Source organism: Mesocricetus auratus, unplaced genomic scaffold (genome assembly GCF_017639785.1).
Source record: "Mesocricetus auratus isolate SY011 unplaced genomic scaffold, BCM_Maur_2.0 Super-Scaffold_100007, whole genome shotgun sequence".
In the NCBI taxonomy this organism is placed as follows: Eukaryota; Metazoa; Chordata; class Mammalia; order Rodentia; family Cricetidae; genus Mesocricetus; species Mesocricetus auratus.
In genome coordinates, this window is record NW_024429191.1 from 48,894,370 (window position 1) to 48,911,419 (window position 17,050).

Below are 17,050 nucleotides of genomic sequence, written 5' to 3' on the forward strand. Positions count from 1 at the left end.
GCAATGTGAACATTTTGGGGCTAGTCAGGGTTACATGAGACACTATTCTCCATATATGTATGTATATATATATATATATATATACACACACACACACACACACACACACACACACACACACACACACACATATATGACTCATGGGTAAAGACACTTGCTGTCAAGCCTAATGACCTGAGTTGGATCCTTGTAACCCACTTGGCAGAAGGAGAGAACCAACTCCCTAAAATTGTTAGCTGACCCACTTCGTGCATGCCATAGCCACATATGCAATAAAAATTTAAATAAAGCCGGGCAGTGGTGGCTCACGCCTTTAGTCCCAGCACTTGGGAGGCAGAGGTAGGAGGATCTCTGTGAGTTCGAGGCCGGGCTGGACCAACAGCCTCCAAAACAGTACAGAGAAACCCTGTCTCGTAAATACAAAAAAAAAATTAAGTAAAAGATAAAAATTTTTTTTTGATTTTTCGAGGGTTTTTCTGTATTGCTTTGGATGCTGTCCTGGAACTAGCTCTTGTAGACCAGGCACATCTCAAACTCACAGAAATCTGCCTGCCTCTGCCTCCTGAGGGCTGGGATTAAAGGCGTACGCCACCAACACCCAGCAAATATTTCTTAATATGAGGCAAGTATTTGGGCATAATATGAAGAGACTGCAATTGAATTTGGAAGGTTTGCTTTAAGGCAGATTAAATAATATTCAGCTGGGTTTTGCTGAGGTTTTGGGGGTTGGTATCTTAGATAGTCAATCATATCATTCAGTTAAATGAGCTGGACAAGGCAACTCCAAACAAATTTGAAGAATTCTTATATGATGTTTGTGTTAGCCAAAGGCAATAGATTAATGTTAAGGTCACTAGTGGTGGACTGGGGGCAGATAAGATTTAGAAAGGAATGACTTCAAGCGTGTATAAATCTGAAAGCACATCGAAGATCTATGGTTCTTAATTCTATAAAAAAACATTGTGCAGTTTTGGGGTGGGGCTGGATGGGCTGAAGGAACTCTGTCAGAGCAGATGCTTTGAAATCTGATGAGATGTTTACAGTAAGAGACTTAGGGTGGAGGCCTGAGATTAGTAGTAGTCCTCAGAAGTGATAGGGGGAAATGCTGTTGCCTCCCCTGAAGTCTAGGTACAGTACTGAGGAGATACCCATTGGTGTTTTGTAATAGCTAAAGCCTTATGTTTTGGGGTGGTGTAGAATTAAGAAATAAGGAAACCAGAGAGATAAATTGCTAAAGTTTACAAGTGCCAGTATTTGTCGAGGGGTTGAAATAAGAGTATACCGAGGAAGTTGAAGTCCGCAGGGAAATAGCTGGAATCAGGGAAGTTGGTAGCCAAGAGGGTCTCCCCTCACCCTTCTTTCCCATCATGACGCTCTCCTGTACTGCGCAGGCGCTGCCCCCCCTTCCCTGGCCGCAGCCTCCTGTCGCCGCGGCCGCCGCAGCCCCCGCCCCCTCTGCCCCTCCCCCTCCCCCAACCCAGCACCCTTGCTATCCCACCTATACCCTCCCCTTAGTCCCCCTCCCCTTCTCCATGTCGACTCGGAACAGATTCGCCTCCATGTGTCTCTGCGTGGTACGTGCCGCGGTATGGGATCCGGCCCGCTTCCCTCTTCCCAGACAACCCCCCCCACCCCATCTCAGGATGCCAGCTTCAAGTGCTGTCGCTCGCTCTTCCCTCTGCTTGGCATGGGGTCTCTGGGTTGCAACTTCTTGAAAACAGGCTCAATGGGTTGTACGTCTTGTTATCCACTTTAACCCACACCCCTCTATTTTTTGGGGTGCAAGCTTCGGTTCCAGGCCATTTTATGCAGCTGGGGCTTTGAAGGTAGGGGACATATTGGGGGTACAGACTTGCCCCATAGAGTGCTAGTCAGGACCCTGCATCCCAGCTGTCCTGTAATCCTGTTTGACTTCAGCTGGCCTGCAATCCAGGACTGAGCGGGGTAGACCTCCCTACTCCCAGGTTCGCAATGTCAGAGTTGTTCTCCTACCATCCCTACCCCTTCAGAGTCCTTTCTCAGTGTAAAATTTCCAGGGACTGAACATAGGCCCTAACTCTTACAGCTACATGTTGAGAACTTTGGTTCTTCATTCTGTGGTCCCCATTTCTCCTCACATTGTCTGCTGATCTCCGAAGCCTTTTCTATAGTGCCAGATGCAAGTCCTTCCCTATCATAGGGTGGAGCAGGGAGATATGCGGACTCACTATGATAAAGAAATTACCCTTGTTTCTTATCTAGAATAAATGAGTGTCTCCCTTCATGTCTCCATTTTCTTTGGTGCACCTGACAGTCGCTCAGATTTAGAAATTTCCCATTGAGTGGGGTGACCATGCAGGGGCATTGGGCTCAAGTTCTCCCCAGTCTCCAAAACTCGGGAGGTGCAAGTTTTTGTCCTGCTTAATTTATCTTGCAGGGAATTCAAAGCAGTTCCTGTTGGGCATTTACTGTCCTAGGGCATTATCCCCCAGCTTGTGAAGTGGCCAGGCTGTTGACCTGATCATTAAGAATTTCTAATCCAAGATGGTTCAACCTTCAAGAAGGGCTATTTTGCCTGTATTTTCCTTCCTCTCTGCTTTTTTTCTTGGTGTGTGTGTGTGTGTGTGTGAAATAGGGTTCAGGGTGGTCATGAACTCACTATGTAACCATGGATGACCTTGACCATCTAAGCTTTCTGCCTCCACTTCCAGCGTACAGAGATTTAAGTTTATACTACCATGACAGATTTTCTTCTCAATAGTCTTCTTTCTTTCTTCCTTTCTTTCTTTCTTTCTTTCTTTCTTTCTTTCTTTCTTTCTTTCTTCCTTCCTTCCTTCCTTCCTTCCTTCCTTCCTTCCTTTCTTTCTTTCTTTCTTTCTTTTCTTTTTTCAGACAGGGTTTCTCTGTGGCTTTGGAGGCTGTCCTGGAACTAGCTTTTGTAGACTAGGCTGGTCTCGAACTCACAGAGATCCACCTGTCTCTGTCTCCCGAGTGCTGGGATTAAAGGCGTGCACCACCACCGCCCGGCTTCTGTGTAGTTTTCTTTGCCCATGGTATTGCCATCTAAAGTTCAACGTTGTCTAAATCCGTGACCCATACTTGGTGAGCCCCCATTTTCCTTCTTTAAGGTTCTTCACGCATTGTAGTTGTTTATTTTATACTATTTACTCTTTAGGTCTTTTTGTTCTTTTTGGGACCCACCACCCAGCTACCAAATAAGTCACACAGAATCTTATTCTGTCTTATGAATGCCTGGTCTTAGGTTGGCTTGTTTCTAACCAGCTTTTCTTTATTTAAATTAACCCATCTACCTTGCTCTGGGTTTTCACCTTTCTCTTCTGTAAATCTTACTTTCACTCTTATGCTGTGGATGGCTGGGTCACTGGTCCCTAGTGTCTTCCTCTCCTTGTTCTCTTGTTCCTTTTCTCTTCCCAAATTTCTTCTATGTGTTCTCTCTGCCCACCAGCCCCACCTATCCTTTTCCCCGCCTCACTATTTACCATTGAGCTCTTTATTAGACCATCAGGTGTTTTAGAAAGGCAAAGAATTACAGTTTCCCAGAGTTAAACAAATGCAACATAAAAGCATGCAACACATCTTTGCATCATTAAAACAAATGTTCCACAGTATAAACAAATGTAGCACACCTTAAAATACTATTCTACAAAACATGTAGAGTGTATCTATTTATTTATTTTTTGAGACTGGGTCTCACTATGTAACCCTAGTTGGTCTGAAACTTTCTTTATAGATCAGGCTGGCCTCAAACTCACATAGATCTGCTTTCTTTTGCCTCCTGAGCTCTCATATTAAAGGTTTGTGCCTTCATGCCCTGAGTGTTGCTTATCTCTAGCTGCCTTTGTGTCCTGTATGAGAGTCTTTTGTTGATAAGACCACTTGCCTCCCCTAATTCTCCTACTGTACCCTAATCTAAAATCAACCTTATATATCATCCTCAGACTTTTCAGAATCACACTGCAGCATCAGGCATTGACTGTCCTTGATAAGCTTCCTTCTACTTAATCTTGTAACTGTTGCCCCCCCCCCCCATATTGGTACTTTCAGTTTCTCAGACCTTGGGAGGGAAACTCTGCCCAGTGTAGTAGCGGCTGTGTTTTGTTTACATCAGTCCCAGAGGGAGATCTGCATCTGGTACTCTCTTTTTCCTTGACTCTAGAGTTTTAACAGTTCTGCTTCTGTTCCGGTGAACTTTGGAGGGGCAGGCCTAGAAGGGCATAGTGGAGGTAGATGTGGAAGGAGCCAGGTGGACTTGCAATCCCTCCCTGCTGCCTCTGTCTGCACATTCCCTCTCTTTGACCCCCAGTTAATCTCATTTACTGATGTTGCTATTAAGCTGGCTAGGGGGCTCTTGTCCTGGCAGCTGGTTAATTGGGCAGGGAGTCATGTTGAGCCTTTTATCTCCAAAAATGGGGGGGGACCTAGAAATTCAGCTTTAACATTATATCCTCTTCTTCAATTAGGGGGCTGACCACCTTCCTACCCCTTCTCCAGCCTTCCTGCCTCTGGTCCCCTGGCTTCCTTCCCCATTCTATCCTTGTCTAGTATATCCGGATTAGCCAGCTAGCTTCTGAGGCCCCTTTGCTGAGTAACGGGGAGTGGATGAGGCCAATGAATGAAGAGTGGGGGCAGGGTTAGCCCTGCCTTGCTTAGGGGCTGCTGATGGCAATACTTTCTAGCTGAAGTACCTGACTTTGGTTCCCGTTTCAGGCATACAAGGTGCTGGTGAGCCAGTTGCAATGGGGAGGCTGGGGTGATGAGGTTGGGTGTGGAGCAGGGCCGGTAAATGGAGTGTGGGAGATGACCATGGACGCAAAGAACTTGGGATAAACGAGGCTTCAGGGGTCAGATGCTAGAACTCTTGAAAGGATAGAGTGGAAAATGAAGTCTTGCTTGAGAAAGGTTTGAAGACAATGGTGGTGGTGGGGTGTGAAGACTCCCCGGGATATGCGGGAGTCGGAAGTTGGAGGATGGAGCCTGGACTTGGGTAGAGATGAGAGGTGCTGAGGCCTTGGCTGGAGAGGGGGGTGTCGGGAGGGTGGAGAGAGGGGAGCCAATGGGCTGGAGGAGAGGGAGGGGGAGGAGCTGGTCAGGCCCCAGGGCCTTCCGCACTGCACTGCTGGGGGAAAAGGAGGCGGTCGGGGCGGGCGCCTGAAGCCCGAGGCGCCGGGCTGGCCCAGTGATGGCTGCCTCGGTCCCCATCCCCAGAAATACCGCTACCAAGATGAAGACACGCCCCCTCTGGAGCACAGCCCGGCCCACCTCCCCAACCAGGTAAACGCCCCCGAGCTGGTGCACGTGGCGGAGAGGAACTTGTCCCACCTCGAGGCCGTCCATGGGGTCGTGGGCCACGCCCACCTCTCCCCCCTCAAGGTAGGAGACCCTGGCGGCCCCCTCCCCAGTGTGGCCCTCGGAATCTCGGAGCTGCAGCAATCCTCAAGGGCCGGTAGGGCAAGAGCTATGGGGGAAAAGATTGGGGGTGGTCTGGCATCTGGGTCTTGGGCTCCTGGGGCTGGGGTGGGGGTGTATGCTTCTTGCTTGGCAGTGGGGGGAGGCGCACGTCGCTGGAAACACTTGGGTCTCACAGAAGAGGAATAGGCCAGGAAAGTGGGAGTGGGCACAGAACCTAAAGCTGGAATGTATGTGCCTTTTCGTATGTTTGGTGTGTTGAGATGGATGAAGGATCCCCCAAGAGGTGCCCTCATTGCCAGGGCTCTCTTCATCCCTTCGCACCCCCAGCCCCCACTTCAGTTTTTTGTGTCCAGAGCTCTGTTCCAAGTGCTTGGTGCCCTCATTTGCTCCTGTCCCTTTCCCCACCTCCTCCCCCACCCTCTGCCTCTGGGCCTGGCTCTGCCTGTTCCCTAGTCTCCAGCTCTTTCCATCTGGCTGGACTGAGACTTCAAATCTTGGTCCTTTCTGCCTCTTCCTGTGCCCCAGCCTTTGCTCCCTCCTGTGCCCCTCCCTCCTGCTGGCTGGCTGGCTGGTTCTTGATGCTGTCTCTCTCTTCCTCCCACGCATGCATCTCCTTCCCCCTCTCGCTGATCCCCAGCTCGGGCCTCTGTGGCCTGATCAACCCTCTCCTGGTTTGAGCAGTCGGTCCTCTCTCTCTCTCATCTCTCTCTCTCTCTCTCTCTCTCTCTCTCTCTCTCTCTCTCTCTCTCTCTCTCTCTCTGTCTCTCTCTCTGTCTCTCTCTCTCTCTCTGTCCTCCAGCTGCCCGTGTCTTTCCCAGCGTCACTCTTCCCTGATCCTATCTGCCTCTGGTTCCTCCTCTTGGTGTCACCTGCACCCACACCTTCTTCAGTCATCTCCTGTCCTCATTACATGTGGCCACCTGTTCCCCTTCCCTCCTCCTTTGTGCTCATAGTCTGCTTTTATTTTTATTTTTTCCCTCTCCAGGCCTGAGAGGCCTTATTTCTGAGACCTTCCATTTCTCAGCCCCCTTTCTCTCAATTGCCTCTCCTAGGGACCCATGCTATAAGATTGAGAAGACAGAGGGGCCAGAAGTGTGGCATGCTTTAGGCAGGGGACCCCAGTTGCTGGTATTTTACTCGGAGGATGGGAGGACGTTTGTGAGCCAGGGATGAGGCAGGAAAGTGGCTATAGCAGTCTCTGAGGCTAAAAGGGTCAAGAGGAGGCATGGGAGAAAAGCCGGGAGGTGAGGGTCTTAAGGCATGGGTGAGATGGGAATTGCAGCTGCTCACTGAGCTGCTTGGAGGGGGGGGGGAGCCCTGGGAATGGGAACAGTGCAGAGCATTTGTGTGTAACCCTGTGACTTCAAGGAGTGAAAGAAGATTCTAGGTGTTTTCTGCAAGATGGGGCCTTCACGTCTGGGGCAGGGAGGAAACAGGTGCTGAGGGTAGTAACGGTTCAGTGCAAAGGCCCCGGGAGTGGCTGGGAGAGGTCATAAGTGAAGGTGGGCAGGGAGTGGCTGGAGAGGGCTAGGAGAGGCCATAAGTGAAGTCTCAGGATGGGGCTTCAGCCAAGGGACGGGAGGTGCTCCAGCAGGCCTTGGGGAGGGGGTTGAGAAGCGGAAGGCTGTGATTTGGAGCTAGGGCCTTAAGGGGTTGAAGATGAGGTGAGGACAGGAGAGAGGAGGGATAGAGCTGAAGTGGGTGGGGAATGGTGACTGGGGCTGCAATATTTTGGAAAACTGAAGGCTGGGGACAAGGATCTAGGGAGGGATGACAGCAGAGATAAAGATTAGTTAGGGAGAGGCTGTAGTCTAAGGGTGGGTCTGAGGACGTGTGCTACCTACCGATCGGCTAGACAACAGCATTTGCCTGGGGGTGGGTGGTGGTGGTGATGACAGGTGGTTCACGGGTATGAAATCTATTAAGGAACCTGAACTGGTTGGGAGTTTCTGGATTTGAGAAATAGCAGTAAGGGAGAAGAGGGACCTTTATAGGAGAGGGAGAACTTAGTAAGGGGACTGTTGGGTTTCAGTTATTTGTCTAAGGAGGAAATAGATTGGGGACCCCCGGAAGGAGTCTCTTGGCAGCCTCACCTCATTGCCATAGAGACGTTGCTTCGGTTGCCCTGGCAATTGGGGAAGCCCCTAGGACAAATCTAAAGCTGTCCCCGCCCTGCAGTTTAGCTAGAGACCCGGCTGCTTTGAGGCCACTGACGTCAGGGACCAGGGCACGCCTCGCTTTAACCCTTTCCTTAATGAAGTGGGGGCGGGGAGGAGTGGGGCAGTAAAACAGGCTAGGCTCTGGATGCCTTTTACCATTTCTCCTTCCTGACGTTCTTTGCACTGCGTAGGGTGATGAGCTCAAAGGAGAGAGGAAGGCAGGTTATTCAGGATGCACTGCGCACACGCCCACGAATAGAATCATAGAATCTTTCTGGCCTCTAGGCCTGGCTAACGGTGGGCGGGTCCAGAGCCGGAGAGGACTCATCGAGTCTTTTGCGCTAGGGAATCTGTCGTACCCTAGGCCACGCCCCCCACCCGTTGTCCTGACTACCAGGCCTCCTGGAGGTGGGTCTCCCCAGGTCTTGGCTAGTCTTAGATACCGTTGCTAGGCAACCTGGTCCCTGGAGGAAGGGGTGGATTGGATGGCGGGTGGGTGAGAGAGAGGGAGGGACCAGAAGCTGGGGAAACCCCGGATTCTCATGGCATTCTCATGGCGCAAGATTTAGAGCAAATGTGTGCCAAGGTGAGGAACAAATTTGGGGGAGGGTTATCAAGATATCTGGGTGATTGTTAGGATATAGAGACAGGAAGGGGACCCCAAAGAGAAGAGCAGGACCTCGTGGACCTGAGCCCCGGGGTGTAATGCGTAGCACGTAATGCATGTAACACCCTGTAGTGTTACATCCGGTGAGAAGCATTCCCCCCCCAGCATGCTCCCCCTTTCCCCACTCTGTACCATCTGCCGCTCCCCTCTCCGTCTGGCTGTCTCTCTCTCTCTTCCCTCTTCTCATATACCTCTTTAAACATACAGGGGCCTGGGTTGGGCAGAGTTGTGTGTGCATGAGTGCGTATGGTGCGTGTGGTGTGTGTGTGTACAAGTGAGTGTATGCATGTGTGGGTGATATAGATAGGCTGGGTCCTTCAGAGTTGCCCTAAGGTGGAGTGGGCTTGACTACACAGCTAAAAGGGGATCCAGATTGGTAGGACCCACCTTTGGTTATAAACTTCCTCTGGAGTTAGGGCTTAGGTAGTTTTTTGTCTTCTGTCTTCTCTCCCAGGCCAATTCTCCCCCTGTGATTGTCAACACGGATACCCTAGAAGCCCCAGGATATGTGAGTTGTTTAGATTTTGGGGCTGGGGCCATAGCAGAAGGGTAGGAGAGAAGAAGGGAACGAGGAATGGGGATAGAGGGGCATGTTCTATGGCCAGAATGTCTGTCTCACTGTTTTTGTGTTTCTGTCCCGTGCTGGAGTTGCAGGTGAACGGGACAGAGGGGGAGATGGAATACGAGGAGATCACATTGGAAAGGGTGAGAGCCAGCCCCTCCATTCAAAGTCCCTTGGCTCTGGGCCGGTGTTTCTAGGGTCCAAACCCTTAACTGTGTGCCTGTGCGTTCTAGCTGTTCCTTTCTAATGCTGTCCCCTTCCTGCATCCCTAAACAGAACTAGGCAGTAAGGGATGCTGACCCTCTCGTCCTCCTTCCCAGGGTAACTCAGGTCTGGGCTTCAGCATCGCAGGTGGTACTGACAACCCGCACATTGGTGACGACCCGTCCATTTTCATCACCAAGATCATTCCTGGTGGGGCTGCAGCCCAGGATGGCCGCCTCAGGTTGGGAGAGGAGACAGGGCTTAGAAAGCTAGTACCTGCTGGGAGGTGGTGTTGCATGCCTTTAATCCCAGCACTTGGGAGGCAGAGGCAGGTGGATCTCTGTGAGTTCCAGGCCAGCCTGGTCTACAGAGCGAGTTCCAGGACAGCCAGAACTACACAAAGAATCAGTCTCAAAAAAAAAAAAAAAAAGAAAAAGAAAAAAGAAAGGAAAAAAGCTAGTACCTGGAAATGGAGGGCTGGGCAGGAGGAAACTCCTGGCTCAGACTCATATTGTTGTTCCCAGGGTCAATGACAGCATCCTTTTTGTAAATGAAGTGGATGTTCGGGAGGTGACCCATTCAGCTGCGGTAGAAGCCCTCAAAGAAGCAGGTTCCATCGTTCGCCTCTATGTCATGCGACGGAAACCCCCAGCTGAGAAGGTCATGGAGATCAAGCTCATCAAAGGGCCTAAAGGTAGTAGTAACCCATGTTAGCTCCCCTCCCCTCTCCACCATCCTGCTTCTCCCTGCCTCCAAGGCTTGCTCCCTAGGTCCATAGGCAGCCACTTCTCCCCTCCCTGCTGTCCAGGACTTGGCTTCAGCATTGCAGGGGGCGTAGGGAATCAGCACATCCCTGGAGATAATAGCATCTACGTAACGAAGATCATCGAAGGAGGTGCTGCCCACAAGGATGGCAGGTTGCAGATTGGAGACAAGATCCTGGCGGTGAGGACCTGAACCGTGTTTCTAGTCGAGACTCAGGTCTTCTTGCAGGCCCGGGCACCTCACTGCCTGACCATTCTGGCTGTGTCTGAGCTTTGCTTCCTTGACCCTAGGTCAACAGTGTGGGGTTAGAGGACGTCATGCATGAGGATGCCGTGGCAGCCCTGAAGAACACATATGATGTTGTCTACCTGAAGGTGGCCAAGCCCAGCAATGCCTACCTGAGTGACAGCTATGCTCCCCCAGACATCACAACCTGTGAGAGCCCTTCAAATCTCAAAGCTCCTCATGACCCATCCAAGTAGTTCCTAAGACATGCAATCACATGACAGCCCCTGTGGCCGATTCCCATGAAATGGTGATGACCTCTGATCCTTGTGGTGGTTGGAGAGGAGATGGAAAATCAACTATGGAGAAGCACTAAAAACAATTGTTGACATCCTCTTGTCCAAGGGACAGAAGGCCCACTTGGTTTTGTGGTTCTGATCAAATCCTTAAGTAACAGATAATTCTCACATTCTTTAAAGATTTAGGAAAAGAACCAGGCATGATGGTGCATACCTTTAATCCCAGTACTTGGAAGACAGAGGCAGTGGATATGAGTTAGAGGCCATCCTGACCTACAGAGCAAGTTCCAGGACAGTCAGGACTGCACATAAAAACCCTGTCTGGATGCCCCCAAACACACACACACACACACACACACACACACACACACACACACACACACACACACACGAAAATGAATCAGGTATGATGGGAACATACCTGCTTTCCCAGCATTTGGGAGGTAGAGGCAGGAATGTCATGAGTTCAAGGCTATCCTGGGCTACATAGCAAGTTTGAGGTCAGCCTGGGCTACTTGAGACTGAGAGAAAGGGAAAAAGACAAAGGCTTCATATTGCATTTTATAAGAGCAGTTGACATGGTTACAAAGATGACACAGAAGAAGGAACAGAGAGGGCAGCCTTGTGCCGGAACAGAGAGGCCTAAGTTTAGGATGCCACAGTGGGTATCCACACGCAGCAGTGGCACATTAAGAGGGTAACATCACAGAGTAAGGTTTGTTTCAGAAAACCGTAGTTGGTTTAATATTAGGAACCTCTTCATTCAATGTATTAAAACTGCCAGGTGGTGGTGGCGCATGCCTTTAATGCCAGCACTCGGGAGGCAGAGGCAGGCAGATCTCTGTGAGTTCGAGGCCAGCCTGGTCTACAGAGTGAGTTCCAGGATGGCCAAGGCTACACAGAGAAACCCTGTCTCAAAAAAATAAAACACAAAAAGTAGGAAAGATGGGGATGGTGGTCCACACCTCTAATCCCAGCATTCTGGGGTCAGAGGCAGGAGGATTGGAAATTCTGGGGCAGCCTGGGCTACATAGTGAGACGAGACCCTATCAGGAAAGAAAGTTCGAAAATCAAGTACAGATGTGAAAATCCACTGATGATACTAAACATCTGTCTTCAAATGAACCTTTAGTAAAGCCAGGAGTAGCGGTTGTGTGACACAGGGAGTAGTTACTAGCAACCAGCAGCAGATGTCTCATATTAGTAAATCCTAGCAACGTGTCCACCCCTTTAGGAGTTAGGCAAGGCTACCTCTTACTGCTGTTCCTTCCCCATGGTGGTGCTGCTATTACTTACCAACAGGAAACTCTGCCACTGGATCACACCCAGGCCCCACAGCCCTCACCTTCCTCTTCTTCTTAGTGGAGTGAAATTAGACTAATTAAGGAAAGGTGAGAAAGTGAGAAAATCCCTCAGAGGACTCCATTTCCTTCCTTGCTTTTTACTTTATTTTTTTTATTATTTATTTATTTGTTTTTTTGGTTTTTACGAGACAGGGTTTCTCTGTATTGTTTCGGAGGCTATCGGTCCAGCCCGGCCTCGAACTCACAGAGATCTGCCTGCCTCTGCCTCCCGAGTGCTGGGATTAAAGGCGTGTGCCACCACTGCCCGGCCTTGCTTTATTTTTTTTTAGACAGGGTCTTTCTATGTAGCCCCAGCTATTCCTTATGGCTTTGAACTTGTGGTAATTCACTGGTCCTACCCTCTTCAATATTGGGGTTACAGATGTGTGTCTCCATACTTGGCTTTAGAATTTTTACTTATAGGTATCTTTTGTTGTTGTTGTTTTTGTTTTCAAGACAGGGTTTCTCTCTGTTCTGAACTTACTCTATAGACCAGGCTGACTTTGAACTCAGAGATCCCCTTGCCTCTGCTTCCTAAGTACCGGGATTAAAGATGTATACGATCATGCCTGGCCCCATTATACTGAATCTTTTTTAAAAATTAGAGGGGAAAATCAGTTTATTTATTCATCTATGTGTGTTTGTGTGAGTATGGACATGGCATGGTGTGTGCGTGCGGTCAAAGGACATGTGAAAACCTGTTCTCTCCTTCTACCGTGTGGGTTCTGGACTTTAAACTCAGGTTATCAAACGTAGCAAACATCTTTACCTGTCCAGCTAACTCACTAACTTTGAGGCAAGGTTGTGCTGGGATTTCAGGCCTGTGCTGCCATGTCCAGCCAAACTTCTTCCCTTCCTTTCTCTTCCCTCTTCCCCTTTCTCTTTTTCTTCCTTGTTTGTTTTTCTTTTTTTTTCCCTTTGTGGTACTGGGGCTTTAACCTTAGTCCTTGAACATGCTAAGCAGCTGTCTGTAACAGCTATATCCTGCCCCAGCCATGCTACAAATACTTGTTACTGTACATGTCTGGTCTTGAACTAGTACTGTTGCCTCAACCAAGGAGTGCTGGGATTACAGGGGTGAAGCATTGCACTTGGTGTGGTCACATTTTTTTTTTTTTTTTTTTTTTCCCTGTTTTGAAACAATCCCACTGTGTAGCCCTGGCTGACTTGGACCTCACAAAGATCCACCTGCCTCTGCCTTCTAAGGGCTGGAATTAAAGGTGTGTACCACCATGCCTGGCTACATTCTTTTTTTTCTTTCTTTTTTGTTTTGATTTTTTGAGACAAGGTTTCTCTGTGTGATAGCCATGGCTATCCTGGAACTCACTCTGTAGTTCAGGCTGGCCTCAAAGGCAGAGATCCACCTGCCTCAGCCTCCCAAGTGCTGGGATTAAAGGCATGCGCCACCAACGCCCGGCTAACCTCCCATTTTTAAAAAACATTTTTTATTAATTTATTTTTTTACATTCCAATCCCCTTTCCCCCACTATCCCCCACCTTCCATCTGCACCTCGGAGAGGGTAAGGCCTCCCCTAGGAAGTCTACTAAGTCTGACCCATCATCTGGTTGAGGCAGGACCAAGGCACCTCTCCACCCCCACACCCCTGTCTCTAGGCTGGGCAATAACCTTCCATTTTATGTCTTAAGTTTTCAGTTAATTTATTTAAATATCTTAATCTAGATGCATCATAGTATAAATTTATTCTTTCTCTCTCTTGGTTTTTTGAGACAGGGTTTCTCTGTGTATCCCTGGCTGTCCTGGAACTCATTCTGTAGATCAGGCTGGCCTCAATCAAACTCAGAGATTCACCTGCCTCTGACTCCTGAGTGCTGGAATTAAAGGCATGCACCACCACCATCTGGCTAAATCAGTGATTTTTCAACCAGGATAATTTTGTTAGGCTAAATTTGTCATAACATTTTGTTATTGTTAGAATGGGAGAGACAGGAAAGGAATATTTTTATCATTTGACAGAAATATATAATAAATGGATGAAAAAATGATGAAAACATTTTTGAGACAGAGTCTCATTATGTAGCTCTGGTTGGCCTGGAACTTATTATATAGACCAGGCTGTCTTAGAATTCATTATAATCAGGCTGGTCTGGAACTCACAGAGATCCACCTGCCTCTGCCTCCCTAGTGCTGGCATTACAGGTGGGTGCTACCATACCCATTGAAAATGATGAAAAAATATTTTTTTGAAGACATGGTTTCTCTGTGTAGCCCTGACTGTCCAGAAATTCCCTCTGTAGGCCAGGCTGGCCTCAAAGTAATTGATTTGCCTGACTCTGCCTTCCAAGTGCTGGGATTAAAGGTGTGTCCTCACACTGCCTGGCGAAAATGATAAAATTTTAGTGAAGGGCATAAGTGTTTTTTTGATGGAAAAAATTTTTAAGTTTTTTTTTACATTTATTTGTCTGTGTTTTTTATGTGTGCATGTATGTGCTCACAGGCTAACACATCATAACATATGTAGAGATCAGTGGATCATTTGTGAGAGTTGGGTCTCTCCTTCCACCACGTGGGTCCTGGGGATCAAATTCAGATTGGCAGGCTTGGTTGGCATGGATCTTTATCCATTGATCCTGTATGAAAAAATTTTAATATGTGAAAGAATTCAACCTTCTTCAAATTACATATTTTATGGAATCCTAATCAGAATTTCAGTATTATCTTTCCCTGGAATTTATGTAGCGTCTAAAGTTCAATTGGAAAATGTGTGGGAGAATAACTAAGATATTATTTTGGGAAGGAATGAGATATTTCGTTTATCAAATATGAGACACCATATTCAAATTTTATGGTACTATTTATTTTCCCCTTTTCTTCTTGAGACAAGGTCTCACTGTGTAGCCAAGACTGCCCTTGAACTGGCAATCCTGCTGCTTCAGCCTCCTAGGGCTGGATTATAGGTATATGTGATCATATCCAGCTCTCTGGTACTATTTCTGAATCCTGTAGCCTACCAAAAATAGCTCCTTGGGGAAAGGAGGACTTCCAGTCTTGGGCAGGAAGCGTAAGACAAGAGACAGGAGGGGTTGTATATACTTGTAATCCTATCGTTTGGGAGTTTGGGGGGCAGTGTTGAGGATTTAAGGAAAGTCTGGGCCAAATAGAACCTGTCTCAAAAAATGGCTGGGGATGTAGTTTAGCTGGTGGAGTGCTTGCTTGGTATACATGAAGCCTTGTATTTTATCCCCAGTCCTAGACAAAACTGGACATGGTGGTGGGTTCCTAGTGCTCAGATGGAGGTGAGGGATCAGAAGTTCAAGGCTACACAGTGCGTTTGAGGCCAGCCTGGGCTACATGAGACCCTGTTTTGTTTTGTTTTTTTAAAGAAATTCAAAGCAGGTCTGGGGAGATGGCTTAGGTGGTAAAGTGCTCTCTTCACAACCATGAGACCAGAATTGGGGTCCCTAACACCCGATGGTGCACATGCGTCACCCCGACTCTGAGAGGTGGTGCAGAGACGGGTGGGTCTCTGGAGCTCACTGGCTGGTTAGCCTAGCAGAATCCGCAAACTAGATAAGTGAGGTGGTGCAAGGCATGGTGGCTCGCCCGATGCCAGCGCTCTGTGAGTGCAAGGACAGCCTTCTTTACACAGTGAGTCTCAGGACAGCCGGAGCCACGTAATGAGAGCCTATACCAGATAAATAAAAAGCAGACAAAGAAAATTAAGATGGAGAATGCTTTTGAGGAAGACACTCGGAGTTAACCTCCTGTCTCCATCCTCATGCACACACATGAGTGCTCCCTCTTTCTCACACACCCATGTGTGCACACACACACCCCACCAACCAGAAAAAAGATCCATAAATGTGTAAGACGAGCCTTAACATTTGTCATACTACAGGGGCTCCAAAGAAGGAGCCCAAGGCTATTAGAGTCACACCAGACACAGGAGCCATATTGAATATTTTCCTGGCCTTTCAGAATCCATTTAGTATATGAAACACATGAGGTTATAATACCTAAGAAAAGTTGGGAATCAGGCAGGGTGATGGATGCTTGTAATTCCAACTACTTACTAGACTGAAGTAGCAAGATCAATTGAGCCCAACCAGGTATGAGCAGCATAGTGAGATCCTGACTTGAGAATAAAAGCCAAATCAAATTGAGATCAAATGGGTTTGGGGCTGTGAAACTGTCATGCAGCGGCCGTATAGGATGAGAAGAGTCTGGTGTTCCATCTTCACTACAAAATCATTTTGTTACCTTGGGAGGGTGCTAGGTTACCTAGAGGTAAACCATTCTTCCTGAAAATGCCCCCCCCCCCCGACAGGGTTTCTCTGTGGCTTTGGAGGCTGTCCTGGAACTTTTGTAGACCAGGCTGGTCTCGAAGTCACAGAGATCTACCTGCCTCTGCCTCCCGAGTGCTGGGATTAAAGGGGTGCGCCACCATGCCCGGCCTTCCTGAAAATGTTTAAGGGACAGAATTAGTCATCTGTCCCCTCTTCTATATAAACCTTGCTGCAGAATAAGCACAAGGTTGCCATGCAGCAATTCTTTTTTTTTTTTTATTTAATTATCTATTATGTATACAGTGTTTTGTCTGCATGCATGTCTGCAGGCCAGACAAGGGTAACAGAGCTCATTATGGATGGTTGTGGGCCGCCATGTGGATGCTGGGATTTGAACCTGGGTCTTCTGGAAGAGCAGCCAGTGCTCTTAACTGCTGAGTCATCTCTCCAGCCCCATGCAGCAGTTCTTGTGGGTGGATGTGCATGCATGTTTTCTTTTTGTGATTGTTTTGAGATGGGGGTCTCATTATTTAGCCCACACTGACTTCAAAGTCATCATGTTACCCATGCTGGCCTTCAGTTTTCAGCAGCCCCCTGAGTGGGATAGTGGGCTCGAACACAACACTCATTGGGTAGGACAGTCCTTTATAAAAACCTTAACTGATGATTGTAGAATGTTAACATTTTGCAATTCCTTCGAATAGCAGAATTAGACACCATCATCAACACCTACAAGAACTTAGGGACAGGCTAATAGAGTACACCATATTGAGCCGATCAGGCTGATGACACTGGAACCTGTCTGGCTAGAAAGACAGACAACTGGCCTTTTTTTTTTTTTTTTTTTTTTTTTTTTTGGAGACAGGGTCACATACCTCTGACTGGCCTGGAACTCACTGAACTCCACTGCTCCCCTCAGTGCTGGGATTAAAATGTGCTGGCCCCACATCCCTCAGACAGCTCTGCATTCTGTGGGAAGGCACAGGGTGCCACCCTGGGGGAATATTTTCACACTGAATCGAGTCTGCTCAAGCCTCTAGGACAAGCTTAGGAAAACAAAAAAGGAGCCAAGATGGGTGGGCACATGTTAAGTAAGACCACAGGGATGTAAGCAGGACTATCCCTCATAGAAAGGGGGAAAATAGACAATTAAAAAAAAAGTAAATGAATAG

At 48.2% G+C, this 17,050-nt stretch overlaps 1 protein-coding gene across 1 annotated transcript in view; it reads left to right on the forward strand.

Moving 5' to 3' along the window:
- Positions 1-17,050, forward strand: part of Dlg4 (discs large MAGUK scaffold protein 4) — a 28,347-nt gene that overhangs the window by 4,639 nt on the left and 6,658 nt on the right. The window contains 7 exon segments of the mRNA XM_013111621.3: positions 5,206-5,370; positions 8,690-8,743; positions 8,890-8,940; positions 9,118-9,242; positions 9,526-9,695; positions 9,810-9,946; positions 10,057-10,201. Coding sequence (XP_012967075.1) covers positions 5,206-5,370; positions 8,690-8,743; positions 8,890-8,940; positions 9,118-9,242; positions 9,526-9,695; positions 9,810-9,946; positions 10,057-10,201 — 847 coding nt within the window.